The sequence below is a fragment of the Protopterus annectens genome, chromosome 9.part0, assembly GCF_019279795.1.
Source record: "Protopterus annectens isolate FY-2018-M chromosome 9.part0, PAN1.0, whole genome shotgun sequence".
In the NCBI taxonomy this organism is placed as follows: domain Eukaryota; kingdom Metazoa; phylum Chordata; order Ceratodontiformes; family Protopteridae; genus Protopterus; species Protopterus annectens.
The window spans coordinates 933,169,566-933,187,867 of NC_056743.1; the positions used below are offsets into that span (position 1 = coordinate 933,169,566).

General features: G+C 39.4%; 1 protein-coding gene across 1 annotated transcript in view; it reads right to left on the minus strand.

Moving 5' to 3' along the window:
• Positions 1-18,302, minus strand: part of LOC122811677 (aquaporin-4-like) — a 99,495-nt gene that overhangs the window by 63,605 nt on the left and 17,588 nt on the right. The window contains exon 2 of the mRNA XM_044083676.1: positions 1,478-1,831. Within this exon, the coding sequence (XP_043939611.1) occupies positions 1,478-1,831 (354 nt within the window). The remainder of the gene's footprint in view (positions 1-1,477; positions 1,832-18,302) is intronic.

The following is an 18,302-nucleotide window of genomic DNA, read 5'->3' on the forward strand; positions in this document are numbered from 1 at the left end:
AATGTATACACAAACACACATATTCAGACACTCATGCACACATACTGGCACAAACATTCACTCATTCTCTCTCACACATACATGCACATACAAACGCACACACGCATGCACTACACACACTATACACCCACTCAACTGACACATGTACATTCAGACTGTCATGCACACATAATCTCTCACACACACACACACACACACACACACACACACACACACACACACACACACACACACACACACACACACACACACACAGTGAACTTAAGAATGACTGGAGGTGGATTGTGATCAGCAGGCAGGGAGACAAAATGCACCCAAAATGACCCTCAAATCCATTCTGAAGAGCACCTGCTAGAGAAGAGCTTTAAGGTGACCTCTTATATATCTGGCTATTGTAGATTTGGATGCTCAGACCCTATGGCTGACATTCTTACTAGGAGAAGACAACAGGGTTTATGAGAAAGTGACAGTCAGTGCTGAAACTGTAAACTGCAAGGAACAGCTAAGCATCAGGAAATCTTAAAGATTGGAATCCTGATCCCTTGTTTTTTGCTTGCCTGCCTTATACAGGGAATTCTTCCTCTGGTAATTTTCTGAATGATGCTTTGAGTGGTGTTTTTTTTCTCTTGTCTTCTACCTGTCTCATCTCAGAAAGCAGTGGACAGTAAGAATACTACCTAAACCCAAGTACAGAAGGTGTTGGCATATGCCACATGAGAATACAGTGTTTCTGCAGATATAGGTGTTGAGATTTTTTTTATTACATGTACAAACAGGCTACTGGTTGAGTGGTACTAACATGGTTAACAAAGCGTAACTAAATAAATAAATAATACAATTCATTCCTCAGAAGTCCTATTGAAGTAGTACTCAACCAAACTTGTAAACTAAATTTAATAAATTGCACTTATTTAACACCTAGAATGGTAATTTAAACTTGGTTCTTGAAAATGTACAGGTTTTTTGGAAAGGGGATTCTAAGCAGAGCTGACAGTTGACTTCAAAAAGTAAGTATAAGGTAAATATTTCACTAGTTTATGTGCATTCTAATAAAAGCTCTCTTTGATAGATCCAAATCAGTCATCTAGAAAAGTAGACTACAAGACAATGGGATACTCCGAGGGATAACCTGTTACCATTAACAATATATACCTAGAGTTGCACTGAGGAAAAAAGCTAAGAAATCAATACTATATAAAAAACGATCCAGTGAAATATCACAGTGAAGAGGTTCATTTGTCAGTATACTGAGTAAGGTGCGAAGAGTATATTCATAATGCACTGCTCCAAAAGCTACTTCAGTAAAGGACTGAAGTGCAGTTACCCAAAGTCACAGACAAACACAAGGGGAAAGAGTGCAGAAAAAATATTGTAAAAAATATTTTCTTTTCCATTATGTTGACACACTTTCTTTTTAGACTTCAACATGCAAAGAGGAATAAAAACCAGAATAGTGAGTTAAGTTAATGGCACTCACCCTACTGACTAGTTGTCCTGCTGTGCTTTTGTTAGGGAGCAATAGGAATAATATGCCAGTTGCCATAATGGCTCCCAAGCACTGTGCGACAATGTGCGAAATGCAGTACAGAAAGTCCAGTTTTCGGGTACAGAGAAATGCAAGGGTTATAGCTGGATTTATCTGGGCCCCACTGATCTCTCCAAAGCAGTGATTAAGGCTGACAGCTGAGAATCCTGCAGCTAGTGCTATCTGTAAAATGGCAGTGGGTCCTTCTTGACCAGGGGATGAAGCCCCTAACACCACTAAGATAAAGATTAAAGTGCCAGTGATTTCTGCCATTACAGACCGCCAGAAGTTTCGGCTTTGGAGTTCCTGCAAGAGAATAAATAAAGAGTAAGTCTGTTGTACAAAGTTAAATTATTTTTAAAATAAAGTAATGCACTATTTCATAGGAAAGAGAAACTTTAAACTGTTTTAATGCAAGGAAGCTATGAGCAGGCTGTGTTCCTGAATAAATAAGTGTATTTCCTTTTGTACTGCATTAATGGGAACAAATTATCATGAGTCTAAACACTGTGTCCTACAGTTGAGTTAGCACAGAATTAATTTGTTTATATTGTTTTTTATGAGAACATGTTGACTTTGTACTATATGAGTCATACATTTTGATAAATATAACTGTCATATCAATTTCATAAGGTATGCCACTGTACAAGTTGGATATAGTACATATGTCATCCTGCTGGTCTCAGCTGAATGAACATTGAGCCCAGGCAATGAATATTATGTACCAAGTCTGTTAACTGTAGCTCTGCAGTGTTTACTGTGCTGTATAGTTCAGCAAATAAAGGCCAAACAGCTGTGTGAATTGCGACTCTAAGATTACTGTCACTATATCTTATGTTGCTTTGCAGACATTACTGAAAGAATGTGTTGTTTTTACTTACACTACACATGATGTCTTATAATGATTGTTGTTAAATGAGCATTGTTTTATCTGCAAAGTGCCTTCTAGTTAGCTTACTATCATTAAATATGTCTGATCTTGAAGTTTTTTTCCTTCATTTCCTGCTACCAGTTTTGTTTTCTGAAAGTAAAGTTTTTGAAATCGTTGATTATCAAAACTGGTCTGGAAGGTTGAATAAACATGAATAAATTTCACTCATGTACCGTCTTGTGTGCAGGATCATTAGCCTTAACCACCAATCCTCTTTTTAATTTACTAAGGAAGCCATCAGTATGAAAGGCAGCAATCATTATTTAGTTTTCTTAAGATAACGAATCAGCTATTAGCCAAACAGAAAAGCAAAATTAAAGGGAATATCCATAACCTAATGCAAAGCATGCAAGAAAATGTCTGATCTAGGACATAAATCCACCCACCCAGACGATTGTTATGTCTGTCCAATTAACTAACGCCAGCACTTCAGGAAGATGAATTGATTTGGCTTCTTTGGTGAGATCAAGGATAACATTGTGGTCTAAAGGTCAATCAGCCAAAGACTGACATGACACAGAGACACTCGGGCTTTGTGAGATAAATAGTGTAAACCAAATAAAGATATAAAAGTCCTTAGTACAAGTAGCACAATTTATGGGTTTAGAGGTGTAGACCATTTTTCATTACATGCTGATGAGTTGACATTTTTCAATCCCTCATTGCTTTAAGCCAAGGCATTTTCCAAAAGTGACCACTATTGAATCAATTATTATCATGAAGTAAAGCTGGAATATATATATATATATATATATATATATATATATATATATATATATATATACATATATTTGTGTGTTCAATGTGATTGGTCTGAATTCTTAGCGTTTTGCCATTCAACCATGCATGCCAAAGTTAATGTAACACATTTTTATGTGTTCTGTTTACTGTCATGCATGTTTTTATGTATTTTTTCTCGTCATTATCTTCCAACCATTAGTCCTGCTCTAACCTAGTCAGGCTATTTGTTCCCCAGAGGATAAGCACTGATCACAGGAGGCCATCTCCCAGGCAGCCATTACAGTTTTGAAGGGAAACTTCTTTAGGCACGGTAGTGAGAGTTTGCTGTGCAACTACTCTGCCTTAACACAAACACACACACACACACACACACACACACACACACACACACACACACACACACACACACACACACACACACACACACACACACACACACACACACACACACACACACACACACACACACACACACACACACACACACACACACACACACACACACACACACACACACTTTACTTAAGTTTCATGCTGTGGTGGAGGGGGCATATTGATACTTCCAATAAAACCGAAAATGTTTATGACTTGCACCTTCAGAATAAAAACAAAATGAAATGAAGGGGTGGCTTTAATGAGTTTGTATCCCATTTCATTTAGGCTAAATAAGATCTGAAGCACTAGATGTCCTTTTCTGCTTGCACTATGTGAAAATAAACTAAGAAGTCATATAGTTTCATTTCACAGTTACTAGGACTACCCCTTCCAGACAGATAATGGATCCATTTTCAAGTGCAATGCCAGAAACAGCAAGGACCATTCCTACAGTTTTGCTGTAGGCGTTTTATTAGCTCCAAGGCAACACATGCTGCAGAAAACCTCCACTAAATACATTGTCACGTAGTAATTAAATAATGAATTTAGTGCAGCACTAAAGAAGCAATATACACTCAATATGTGACAAACGTAAAAAACGAGTTAATGAGTATATGCCCTGTGTGTGCACTGAACAACCAGAAGTCACGCCTCCATCTCACCCACATCACCCCACAGCAGTGTAAAATGTGGACACTAAGAGTATGCTCTTTCATGAATTGGTGTATTCATCACTATCCCATGCTCTAAGTGGATATTCAGTATCCTGAAGCTGCCCTCTACCCCATATATTAATCACCACCCAGTAACCAAAACCATCTCATGTAAAGACCAACAGGACCTATATCACAGCATTTGTCTCCTCTGCTTGACAAATATGGACCATTCCTCTTGCCCAGAGCCCACAGACTGACAACCCATAATATGCCACCTAATGTGCTTATAGTATAAATGCTCTTGGACTCTTTCCAGTCTTTGCAACTCTCATTTGCTTTTACTTTTCTTAACATTGTCATGTCTCTCTTTGGGGTTCAGGCGCCTAGGCAGCAAGACATTTCCATGTGGTACATTTGACTGGGGACACATGACTGAAGTGTTATTCAGCTGCAGAGAAATATGACTGTTTGCAAATTCCCTGTGGGCAAAGAAAAGTGCACACTGCCATGCTCACAGCTTTAATAACAAAATGCACAGGAAGAAAACAATGTCCATGGTCCCCAAAGGAACATGAGACAGCAGACAATATGGTAGGCATCAGCAGCAGGCTGGCCAGAGGGCATGTCAGTAGCAGCAAGAATGCAGTGCACAATGGGCAGTGCCTTTATAATTGGACTGTGTGAACCACTAACCCCTTCACAGTGTCTAGGGAACATTACCTAAAATGCATACTGGAGCATACATATGACTACAGTATTCTGCAGGATTTCCTCCATGCTGTAGCACACTTCTACATGTTGTAGTTACATAAGTATGTACTGTACACTGAGCACAACACTCATTACTCCTTCTGCCGCCGTGCATTTGGTTATTAAAGCTGTGAGCATGGCAGTGTGCACTTTTCTTTGCCCATAGGGAATTTGCAAACAGCCATATTTCTCTGCAGCTGAATGTCACTTCAGCCATGTGTCCCCAGTCAAATGTACTACAGGGAAACGTCTTGCTGCCTAGACACCTGAACCCCTCTCTTTGATTACAAACAAACAAAAAAAGCTCCAGACTTTCTCTTTTTCTTTCTTAAGAGCTACTTCTTCTTCTATAACCTGAAGGCCAACATGCCTCCTTCTACTCCAAAGTTCAAAATGACTGCATTTCTTGCTAATATGCTTGTAACCACATCATCTAAGTTTGCATCAGCAAATCACTTACATTCTTGCATTTCCAGTACATACCACATATGTACCTGCTCTGCGTGTCATTCACACCATTGGCACTCCCCACTTTCACCTCTATTTTTCTGTCACCACCTTTCAAGTGTGAAGTGTTTCTGTTTCTGGAAGATTCATGTATGCAATCCCCCATGTAATAGATTCTTCTGTCTAGTATCAGACACTTGATTTTATCATCAAGTTCAAACACATTGGTCCTGTAGTCTCCTCTACCAAGGTCTGACGCATCACTTTAGCCTGAGCCAGCAGTATGATCACTGATCTGGCTTTATGAAGTCATATTCTAGCTAGTCAACCAAACTCCTTGATATTCTCAGAGCAGAAGGCAGACACTTTTCATGTCCCTTAAGAACATCCAGTCATCTGTCAATAAATTAAATGACCACCTGAACCATAGCACCTAACTAGAATGCCCCTTATTTGTTGGGCTAAAAGATCCATCAACAAAATAAGTAGTATCTCACACAAAAGTTAAACTGGCCTTACACTCTTTCTTATATTAATGCTTTCTGATAGCTCTGCATTCACTGCAATCGCCACCCTTGCACTGCAAAATAAGACCCCAACCCCTTAAGTAAATGTCTGATTAGTTATGAGATGGGCTTAAAATTCAGCAGATCCTCCATATCTCCTTTAGCACTCCACTTGGTTAATCCAGGTGATCCCTCCCACCAAGTCCTTTTTGAAGCCTATCTTGCAGCATTTCCCCTTATTTATCCAGACCATTCTACACAAATCTGTAGGAAATTCTACAGGTTCTCTTCATCCTTTAAAGCACTGAATCCCTGCAACAGTGTGTGGTTATACATTTGACATGTTTTGTACACGTTCTTCAACTAATGCAGCCACTCACTTTAGCACTGTCATAACCCTTTCCACTCTTTTGCACCATCCTGCTCAACCCATACCCAAACTACCCTTCGTATTTTGGCTTCTCCAATATAGCCAGTAGCACATTCAAGGGTGTGATCTTACCTTGCACCTCATTCTTTGTACATGTACATTCTCTAGTGCAATTTCCTCAGCTCCTGCTACAAAACCATCACCCCATCACTGTTCTATCGCTTTAATTCCATCATTTTCATAGGCTCATAGATAAGTACTAGGCTAGCTGTCTTCAAGTGTGATTTTAAGCATAGACACGTTCCTCCCTTCTTGTGCTTGAATGAACTTATCCCATTTGGTTATAAATTTGCCTTACATATCCCATGGTCGATAGTTTATATATTACTCTTAATGAGAGTAACTGGGATCATAGTATAGCATAGGTAATATGAGGGGGCACAAGCATGGGATAAAGCAATTACAAACTGTCTCTGTCCATTATTAGTACAGGGGCAGTCCTGGGGCAATTTTCTGTTTCCTATCAATAGATCCAAGTTGTACTTGATTATGGACAGGGATGAACTTTGTTTTATGTGGCTGGGGAGTCTGTTCCAGAGCAGTGGTATCCTCTGCAATATATATTTTTCACTCCAGATTGTTCTGTTGATGTTAAAGAAAAGGTTAATATCCTTAGACTGAGTATTTCAGATGCTATTTGACTTGCTGATGTGCAGAACATCCATCAATATAGGGTCGGAGGATGTCTTATATGCCAGACACAGGTCACCTCTTAACAGTCTGGAAAATACAGAGTATAGTGACAAGGCTTTGAGTCGGTCAATGCAAGACATATTGTTTAGGTCTTGTATCCTTTTAGTAAGGTACCTCTGTGGGCATTCCAGTTGTTGCATGTGTCTGTGTGCAATTAGAAATAAATAAATTCTGTTTATGCAAGATACATGGTATATATGTTCTATACAGGCACTTCTTCTCTCTGGATTTCATGCCAAAGTGGGCATTATATTCAATGACTGGCATAATGAGGGCTGAGTAAAAGGGACAAATAGATACACAGATCTAAATACAATACCTTTGTTTATAAGGAGACAGATACACAGATCTAAATACAATCCCTTTGTTTATAAGGAGACAGATACATAGATCTAAATACAATCCCTTTGTTTATAAGGAGACAAATAGATACACAGATCTAAATACAATCCCTTTGTCTATAAGGAGACAAATAGACACACAGATCTAAATACAATCCCTTTGTTTATAAGGAGACAAATAGATACATAGATCTAAATACAATCCCTTTGTTTACAAGGAGACAAATAGATACACAGATCCAAATACAATCCCTTTGTTTATAAGGAGACAAATAGATACATAGATCCAAATACAATCCCTTTGTTTATAAGGAGACAAATAGATACATAGATCTAAATACAATCCTTTGTTTATAAGGAGACAAATAGATACACAGATCTAAATACAATCCCTTTGTTTATAAGGAGACAAATAGATACACAGATCTAAATACAATCCCTTTGTTTATAAGGAGACAAATAGATACATAGATCTAAATACAATCCCTTTGTTTACAAGGAGACAAATAGATACACAGATCCAAATACAATCCCTTTGTTTATAAGGAGACAAATAGATACATAGATCCAAATACAATCCCTTTGTTTATAAGGAGACAAATAGATACATAGATCTAAATACAATCCTTTGTTTATAAGGAGACAAATAGATACACAGATCTAAATACAATCCCTTTGTTTATAAGGAGACAAATAGATACACAGATCTAAATACAATCCCTTTGTTTATAAGGAGACAAATAGATACACAGATCTAAATTCAATCCCTTTGTTTATAAGCTGTGCAGTACAAAAAGGCATTCTTATAACAATGGACACATTTTGTTCAAAAGTTTCCATCCTATGTTCCCTCTCTGTCCATATCTAATTTGTTTTCAGCACCTCCTATACCATAATCTGTGTCTACTCTACCACTGATACTTTTCTTCCCTTCAAAGGTTCCAGGTTTGCCTCCTGTGAATAGAATACCCCTCCCCTATCCAGAAAAAAAGTGTGTGCATGTTTCTAATTAACCCTCTACTCAATATATCTCTAAAGTCAACTCCTCTCTCTCTGTAATAGGCCCCAAATCAGGGACAGATTTTTAACTATTGCTCTTATAAACATAAAAAATTGCTGGAAATGACAGGATTTGTGTTAACATGCATTTTCTGAAGAATATGAAGTCTATAACTCAAATGTATGACATTATTTAGTGACTTCAATATTCAGAAATTTGCCAGGAAACTACAAATTTTGCATGGATCAGACCAAAAATAGGAGGCAAAGATCTGGACATTTTGCAAAAATCTGGACAGTTAAGAGGTATGCTACTTGCTTACTTTATTTCATTATTAAAGAGCATAAACAACTTGTGGATACTGCTTTTCATACTCTGTACATAGGTTCATAGGTTCATAGGTTCATACTAGGCTATCTGCCCAAGGGCATTTATAAGCCTAGCCCATAGTTATGTGGCTTTCGCCACCCCTTTAGTTTGAATAAAAACTATGCCTATTATTTTGTTGTGCCTCTGTCAAGCAGTGACACTGAAGTAATCCCTGGGGTATATCTGCGATCTCCCATCCATTGGTCAAGATTCCTCTTGAACAAGGCCAGCGAGGTGCTCTGCCTCACATGTACCGGGATTTTGTTCCACAGCACAGGGAGTCTCTGGGTGATAAATCTGTCCCTCCAGCATGTTCTATTTATAACCGTGTCAAGGTTTAAGTCTCCCGCCCTTGTGGTTCTGAGGGATCTAGATTTTTTGAGGTGAAGCATATTCATCAAATCTGGATTTGACATGGCCTTATATGTCAGGCACAGGTCACCTCTGAGCAAGCGGTATGAGACTGAATAGAGCTGGAGTTCTTTCAGTCGGGCAGCATAAGACATATTTTTGAGACCCTTTATCCTTTTGGTGAGGAACTTTTGGGGCCTTTCAAGCTGCAGCAGGTGTCTGGTCAGATACATTCCGAACGGGGCATTGTACTCAATCATAGGTCTAATGAGTGATGAGTACAGGGGGACGATGACCTTCCTTGATCTAGATGTGAATCCCTTCATGATCAGGTGGGCGATATAGAAGGTTTTCCTAACTACTTTAGCAACATGAGTGTCAAACGAAAGGCTACTGTCAACCTGGGTCCCCAGATCCCTGATGACTTTTTCTGTGCTCAGTGGATTGCCACCTATATGGTAGCTAGGGGTAACCTTGTTTTTCCCACTACAATTTCCATCTGGTACATGCTGCCCTGTAAAACTTTCCTGTTGCTCAGATAAGCCGTTTACTTCACTGAAGTCAAGGCCAATGCCAAGGGCCTCTGGTTGACCAAATTTACAGATGATTGCAAATTAGCAGCAGTCATAGAAATGCCCACAGACAGAGATGTTCACCAGGAAGGGTTAACATAGACAAATAATTTGTGTCATAGCCATGAATTAAAACTAAATGACAAGAAATACATAATAGTATCCACCCCTGTTATCTATCATATTGACAACGCTCCCCTAAGAGTTGACCCAATAATGAGGAACTAATCAGGGACTTGTGGACACACATAGACATTAATCCAGCCATTAATCATTGCGTGTCTACAGTAATTAACTCATTCTATGTTGTGCAACTTATAAGCAAAGGTATGGCATGTAGGTCCACTGTGTTCAGCATTCATCAGCCCTGTCATTGAGTACAGTGCCCCATAACCAGGCGCATCCCATAACTGGAATGTCCACAGAGGTCCCTCACTAAAACAATACAGGACATAAGTAACATTTCTTATACAAACCACATCAAGGCCCTATCCCTGTATTCTGTCTCACATAGAAGGCATTGTCAGACTCCACCCTGATTGACCCCATGCATATTCACAAAACAAACAGCACCAGTATTACCCATTCTAAAGACTTAAACCTTGTCTGTGATATAAATAGGACCTGCTGGACAGGTATGTATCCTAGAGATTACCCTTTCTCTGGAACAGACTCTCCACCCATATGAATGAGTTCCTCCCTACCGCAATTCAAGTGAAACTTGAACAATTGGATAGGGAACAGGAAATTCATCCCTGGCTTGGTACCTGTGTCTCTAATGGACACAGGTAGCCTGTAAATGGTTCATGTCCCAGGCCCCTGCTTGTAAATGTTTAATCTCCCACGCCGTGCTTACACTTATCAAGGGTACCAGTACTTATCAGAGATTTGGGATGCATGGCTAGGCATAAAAAGGCCATTGTAGTCATTAGCCAAGTGCACACCTATGAACCTGTGATAGTCATTTCTATCAAATAATGTTTCTGTGCCTGGAGTAAATATCTTATTAAAATCACCACCCTCAACAGAACTCTGCTCCAGTCAACACTAATATCTATATTACAAAGGATAATGTGCATGGTCGTCATGCATGGTAGAAGCAAAACTTTTGTAAGGAAGTGTGAAGGAGCTTATATTGTACTGTACTCTACCATTTGCTTCCCTTAGCACTTCTTTACAGAAGTTTCACTTCTACCATGCGTGTTGACCGCACACACTATTTTTTTTTCTAACTAAGCCTTAATCACCGTGATCTCTGCACAGCTGTTGGTTTGACATTCATTACCAGCCTCATGTTCAGTGCTCTGCATGCCAAATTCCAGCTACTACATGTACAGTTTAGCATGTAAGCCCCATCATGGCTCAGTTACCAATGTTGAACCTATGGTATAGCCAGCCTTCATAGGATGAATTGGGAGTAGTAGATCCTTATCTATATCACAAAGCAGTTCAAGTGAAAATCCTATACTTATTACAGATGAAACCCTGTGAAACTACATGAAAATATTTGATTGGTTTAAGGGGGAGCAACCATGAAGAGTCGGAAGTGTTTCAGATAGTCTCTTCTGGTCATATTATGAGAAGAGCGAAAAAAAGAAAAACAATATTTTGAGGGAGGCTTCCAAGATGGTTGTGCACTGAGTAACAGCTTAATTTCAGCTCTCTCTGCATGAAAACAGAAACTCAGAAAACAGAGCCAGTGAATTTGTCATTTTGGGTAAATTTCAGTAACTGGCTAGTAAGTGCACTGCCTGGATGCCAACAAAAAAAGAAATTCAGAGAACTAGAAAGAAAATCAGTCACAAAAGATGAAGAATCCTGCAGCATATTAGTAAAGATGGAATCATGCCAGCAGGAAGAATTGATTCTGACACAACTGTAGAAAAAGTGCAAAGTATTAAAAATTGGAGACAGTAGTGTGTTTGTGGAAAATGATTATTCACTGTACACCAGGTAAAAGAGGAATACATTTACTCCAGCAATCAGGGCATGTCAAAAAGCAGGTTTAAGATTCAAGTTGCTGTATCCAGCCATTTTCAGAATACTTTTCCTGAAGGGTCAAAATCATATATTTTTTTTGAACATGAAATATCTTTATTAAATTATCATGTATGACGTAGGCAATCTTACATTTATATAAATAAAAATAAACCATAGCGACACAATCTGATGCAAACATTATATATTACAAACCGTGCTAACACAACTGTGGCTGCAAACAATATACAACATTTAATATATCCAGTCATTGTCAGTCAACCATTACACAGCTCATTCAACTCCTGCCTTTAAATCATTCCTCCTCTGCATGTATAGATCCCACATTTCCCATTTTAACTATGTAATTTGTTCCTACCATTTTCTAAAGATCCCAGTTCCAGTTGTTTTATCTTTGTTACTATCTCAGCTGCTTCTATTAAAGTTTGTTAAGACTTTGATTTCCATTTTCTAGTAATTGCTTTTTTGGCAACCATCATAATTAGACTCAGCAAGGCCTTAATTATTATGTCTACTGAATTCTGATTATGTATCATAACTCAAAAAATATTTTTTCTCGTCACACCAATCTGCCCACCCAGCATCTACAACACAGCAGTCCGCAGGAAATCTTTAAAGTCTGCCAACTCATTACCCTCCCAGAAAATATGCCACCTCTTTCTTCCCCATCACACCTCCAACATTTGCTGTCTACCTGAGAAAAAAAATCTTTGGAGTTTGCTTGGGTATAAAAATACCTATGTAAGCACTTCCAGGCAAAGATCCTAAATCTTCTAGATTTTGTTGCATATTTTGAAGACATACATATATCCCCTCATTGTTTACTTGTAAATTGCTTATCCAATCTCTCTTCCCAATCCTTCCTAACATCCTCTGATTGATTCTTATAGTTATCATGCAATATTTTGTATGCTCTACTAATTATTCCTTTCTTAATGGCAACTTCTGTTCTAGATTCTACCAAAAACTCTACCAGTGCTGGTCTTTTGTTTAGAACCACCCTATTTCTTTCTCTTTGCCTATACTCTGATATCAATCCTTGATAGTAGAGGCAATCTCTAACCTGCATTCTACATAAGTTCTTGGTGTCTTCCCATTCTATTACCTTTCCTTCTCTAGTTATTTGCTCCCAATACCTTGGTTACTTTGCCAGTTTTCTCCCATATATTTAGGTCCCCTCCTGTCTATTGTCTGTATCCCTAATTGCAGTCATCCCTATTGGTAGAATCTCCTTTCTCCATTCCCATACTGGCTTAGCTCATAAAGTACCTTCTGCTACTTTATGAATATAATATGCTGTATAATATGCTGTATAATAATTGTTGCTCTGTTTAAAGGTCTGTATCTAAAATCCCAGTCTCTCCGTGGTTCTTGAGCTCCCCCCCCTGTTTCATCATCATCTCTTTCCACTTTGAATTATAGTTTCCTGCTTGTGCTATGTAATCTCAATCTGCCTGTTCTATCGGAAGAATAAGCTTATCCCAGTTGACTCTTGATATCTTCCCTTCCCAGATAAAATTCTTGAGCTCTTTATTAATTGCTATCCACAACTTCTCCTCTGGATCATAAAAATATGCCTTACCTATGTATAAGACTAAAGGAAATAAAACATTTTAACTGCTTGTATCTTACTATCGATATCCACATGACAGAGCTTCTATTTTCTCATTTTTTGTATTATCTTTTGTTTAGTCTCTTCCCACATATCCTTAACTGCCACAATGGTATAATTTTTAATCCATACTCCTAAATACTGCATTTTATCATGTCCCCACAAGTATGGATATTGCTGAACCAATTTGTATGTGAGTACATCATTTACCACCATTGCTTTTCAAACTGACAACTACATACACAGACTCAAGCTAAACAGAAAGAAAGATTATCTATGCCAGAATGCATGGTAGAGCCTGTGATTCTATTAAGTGTTGTCTGGTTTTGCCTTATCTTTATAGCTCTCTCAGCTGGGAAAACACGATTACTTTCAGAAAACATTTTCTCCAAGCCATTTCTCTTTATTAGATTGCCTGCAAGAGACATGAGAACCAGATACAAAACTGTTTACTAGAACAAAAACCTATAATATTCAATATTCTGTTTCATTTACTTGATTTTTGTTAATACGTGTTACTATATAAAGCTAATGGCCTTAACCCAGTCATTCCCCTATGCAAGAATGAGAAAAAACACTAATTTTTCTTTTGTCATGCTCTTTTAACCAAATCTCTTTTTTTTTGGCATTGCAGTACCTACTTTTCTTAAATCGGAACAAGGAGAAAGAGAGAAGGGAGAAAGAAAACAGGAGCACCTATTTACAGCAGTATCCCAATTACACTTAAAAATAACTGAAAAAACTTTTTCTTATAACATGCAAAGAAAATCATGCATTTAAATAATACTATTTAGGAAAACAATGGTTTTACTTACAGTTAACTTTCTCACTCCACCCCCCCGAGTATTTTTATAAACATTAATGACATGAAATAGGGCATATGCCTTAGAGTTCCCTACAAGTTCAACAAAGTCCAAGAAAGTCCAACATTTCCAGATTTTCTTGTTCTATTCCTGTTCATCTCCATCTCTCAAACCATATCTCTGATTAATCTCCAGTGTACTCTTGATTCTTCTAGCCAGCTCCTGTGCTTTTTTTCTCTCTCTCTCTCTCAAGCATTTTCCATTGAAACATTGGGAAATGTTTCACTGGCACAGTCTCTCTGTGGTTTTATTACCAGAAGTGCAAGAAGCAGAATCTCCTTCTGTTTCACACCTCACTTTTTGTTGGACAGACATTTGTAGTTTTTTCTTAGCATGTGCTTCAGCAAAAAATGTTTTTGTTCCAACAGCGAAAAATACTTTAAAGATAGCTAGGTACAGCAATTTGAATCTCATGCCTACTTATTGGCATTCTCTGAATAATGGAGTACATTTATTCTTCCTCTGCCTGGTGTACAATAAGCAGTCATTCTCCACAAATACTCTGCTGTCTCCCACTTTTAGTAGTTTGTTCTTCTGACACAGATTTGTCAGAATCAACTCCTTCTGCTGGTAAAATTGCATTTTTATTATTAAAGGTCTAGGTTGTTTTCTCATAGCCAGGTTTGTAACATACACACAATGTGCCCTTTCAATTAACAATTCATGTTGTGGAATATCTTTCCGATTGTTTATTTGTGCTTTCATGAAATTAATATAGTCTGTTTCTCCCAGCTTCTCAGGTACAACAGAAAATCTCAGTTTTTCCCTACATTCTCTGTCTTTTAATTCTATTATTTTTTGAAGCATCTCTTCTTGTGCAGTCTCATATTCAGCCAGCATTTTCTTCATTACAATCTCTGAGTTTTGCAGTTTTATCCCCTTATCTGAGTATCTGTTTAAAGCTTCTTTTATTTTTCCAGCCTTTTATTGTTTGAGTTAATATACTCCATCAATTTTTCATTTATTTTATTCAAATCTATGCGCAGTTGCTTTATACTTTCCTAAAGGTTACTGGATGACATGTCTGGAGCTTGCACTGCTTTTTGCTAAACAGCTGCAGTACTTTTCCCAGTCAGTGTTTTTTGTCACCTTTTGTAGCTGTTTTTCCTTCAGGTCCTCTGTATTTCTTTTTCCTGGCATCCAGGCAGTGCACTTATTAGCTGGGTGTTAGGTTCATAGGTGGGTACTAGGCTATCTGCCCAAAGGCATTTATAAGCCTAGCCAGAATGTGTTGGTTTTCGCTGCCCCCTTAGATTAGTTCCCTGTGCCTCTGTCCAGCAGAGCCACTGAATTGATCCCTGAGGTAAACCTTCTGTTTCCCATCCACTCGTCAAGGTTTCTTTTGAAGAGTGTTAGCGAGGAGCTCTGCCTAATGTAGATTGGGATCTTGTTCCAAAGCATGGGAAGTCTCTGAGACAGGAATCTATCCCTCCAGCACATCCTATTTATTGTTGTGGTGAGGTTTAGATCCCTAGAGTGTGTGGCTCGAGGTGATAAGGTTTTCTTTATGGGGAGCATGTCCATCAATTCTGGGTTGTACATGGCCTTGTATGTCAGGCAGAGATCACCTCTGAGTAGGCGGTATGCAACCAAGTACAACTGGAGTTTCTTCAGTCGAGCTGCATAGGGCATCTGTTTGAGGCCATTGATCCTCTTGATGAGGTACTTCTGTTGTCTTTCCAGCTGTTGCAGGTGTCTTGTAAGGTACATCCCAAATGGGGTGTTGTACTCTAAGATGGGTCTGATGAGTGATGAGTAGATGGGCACAATGACCTCTTTTGATCTGGATGCGAACCCTTTTGTGATTAGGTGGGCCAAGTAGAAGGATTTTCTAGTCACTTTAGCAATGTGATTATCAAAGGTGAGGTTACTATCTACTTGGGTCCCCAGATCCCTTATTACATCTTCCATATTTAGGGGACTACCACCTATGTGGTAGTTTGTGGGTACTTTGTTTTTTCAAAGGGGATGACTATGCACTTTTTGGCATTTAGTTTGATGCCATGATTTTGACACCAGGTATCCATTTCAGTGAGATCCTTTTGGAGGATGTCTGTGTCAGCCAGAGAGTAAATTATAGCCCCTAGTTTGCAGTGGTCTGTGAACTTGTTCAGCCATAGTCCTCCTGTGCTTGCCTGTACCTCTGAGAAGTATATGCCGAACAGAAGGGGTCCTAGGACTGAGCCCTGGGGAATGCCACTTGTAACCGGCTTAGAGTCGGACCTAGCTCCCGCAACTCTCACCATGTGGGTTCTGTCCATGAGCCAGTTGGCAACCCATCTTGTGATGTAGGGGTTTATGTTCAGGCTGATGAGCTTGTCTATAATACCAGAATGGGGAATGGTGTTGAAGGCCTTAGCAAGGTCAAGGTAGGCTGTGTGTACCACCTTTCCCTCATCTACAGCCTTGGTAACTGTCTCAAAGAAGTCCACCAGGTTTAGGAGGCATGATCTGCCCTTAACAAAGCCAAACTGGGTAGGGTCCAGTGTTTGGAGGTTCCCAATGTCTCTGTTAATGAGTTTCATGATGATGCGCTCCATAGTCTTGCAAACCAAGCTAGTCAGGCTTATAGGGCAATAGTTCCCAGGGTCTGTTGTGGCACCATCTTTGTGGAGCGGAATAACTGTTGCTGTGCGCTACTCTATGGGTATGTAGCCTGTGGAGAGGCTGAGTTTGAACATTGTGTTTAGGTGAGGGGTTAGTTCATCTTTGAGCTTGTGTAGGATGCAGCCTGGGACACCATCCGGTCCCAATGATGCTGTGTTTTTGGCTTTGGAGAGGGCTGTTTTAACCTGAGTGTCTGTGATTTCAGGGACTCTACATTCTTCTTGTATGGTTATGGGCCCTTTTGGAGGTGAGAGGGGGGTGAAGTTTGCGCTGAAGCTGTCTGCCAGGATGTTGGCGATATCGGTCGGTTCAATGTATTTTGTGCCACTCTGCACTAACTCCGAGCAGATCTGAGCATTGCCACTTAGATTCTTGACATAGCTAAAGTATACCTTGTGGTTATCTTTGGTGTCCTTGGCAATTTTTCTTTCAAAGCTCATCTTGGATGATTTTATGAGGGATCGTAGTTTCTTGCTGATACTAATCAGGGATGTCTCCTTCTATTGTATAGCTTGTTTATGGCAGGAGTCCACCAGACTGGCTTCCTTTTCTTGGAGGAGTGAGTCTTGGTTTTGCTTGGGATGGCACGATCCATGCATTCTAGTAGCTGCCCATAGAATGCATTAGTAAAGGATTTTGCAGCTTGGACAGTGTTATCCTTCAGCATGGGGGCTTTGAAACTTTCCACCTCGGTCTTAAGTAACGTGATGTTTGCTTTTGAAAAGTTTTTCATGGTGGCTTTCTTGTCCGGGTCTGGGTGTGGAATATGGATATTCAAAGTGATTTGTTTATGGTCAGATCTAACCAGTGAGGGGTTGACCTCTGGTGATGACCAGGTCCAATATGTTGTCACCTCTGGTGGGAGTGTTGACCAGTTGAACCAGGGCGTTTGAGTTTATAAATTCTAGGAAAAGTTGGGCAAGGGAGTTAGTACTTGAGTAGTTCTCCCAGTTAATGTTTGGGTAATTGAAATCACCCAATATTAGGGTGTTTGGTAGGACCTTTATGTTTCCCAGTGTTTCCAGAAACACGGAATGGGGGTCCTGGGACATGGTGGGTGATCTATAGCAAGCTACAATTTGAATTTCAGTTTTGCCCATTGTTAGTTGCACGTGGATGATCTCTGAAGAATCGTGCTGTGCCACTAACCTGGAGGTGTGGATATCCTTGATGAATATGGATACACCCCCACCATTTGTATTTCGGTTTGGGTTCTGTGGCCGAAATGTATGGTATGAGTTGTAGACTGGCAGTGCTGGGGTGCTCTCTGGAGCCTTAAACCAGGTTTCTGTTACTGCACATATATTGATTTTCTCCATACTAAGGAGCACCTCGAGTGTGTGCATTTTGAGGTTTAGACTTCTGGCATTGAGTAGCATTACCCTCAGATTTTTGTTACTTGTGCTATTTACGGCGGTGGGTTTGTCTTTTGAGCCTTGCCTAAAAAAGGCACTATGGGGTTGGCAAGAGCCTTGGCAAGTATTCGAAAGCCTCAGGTTGACAGGTGCAAGCCATCTCTAGTGAAGCAGCGTGGA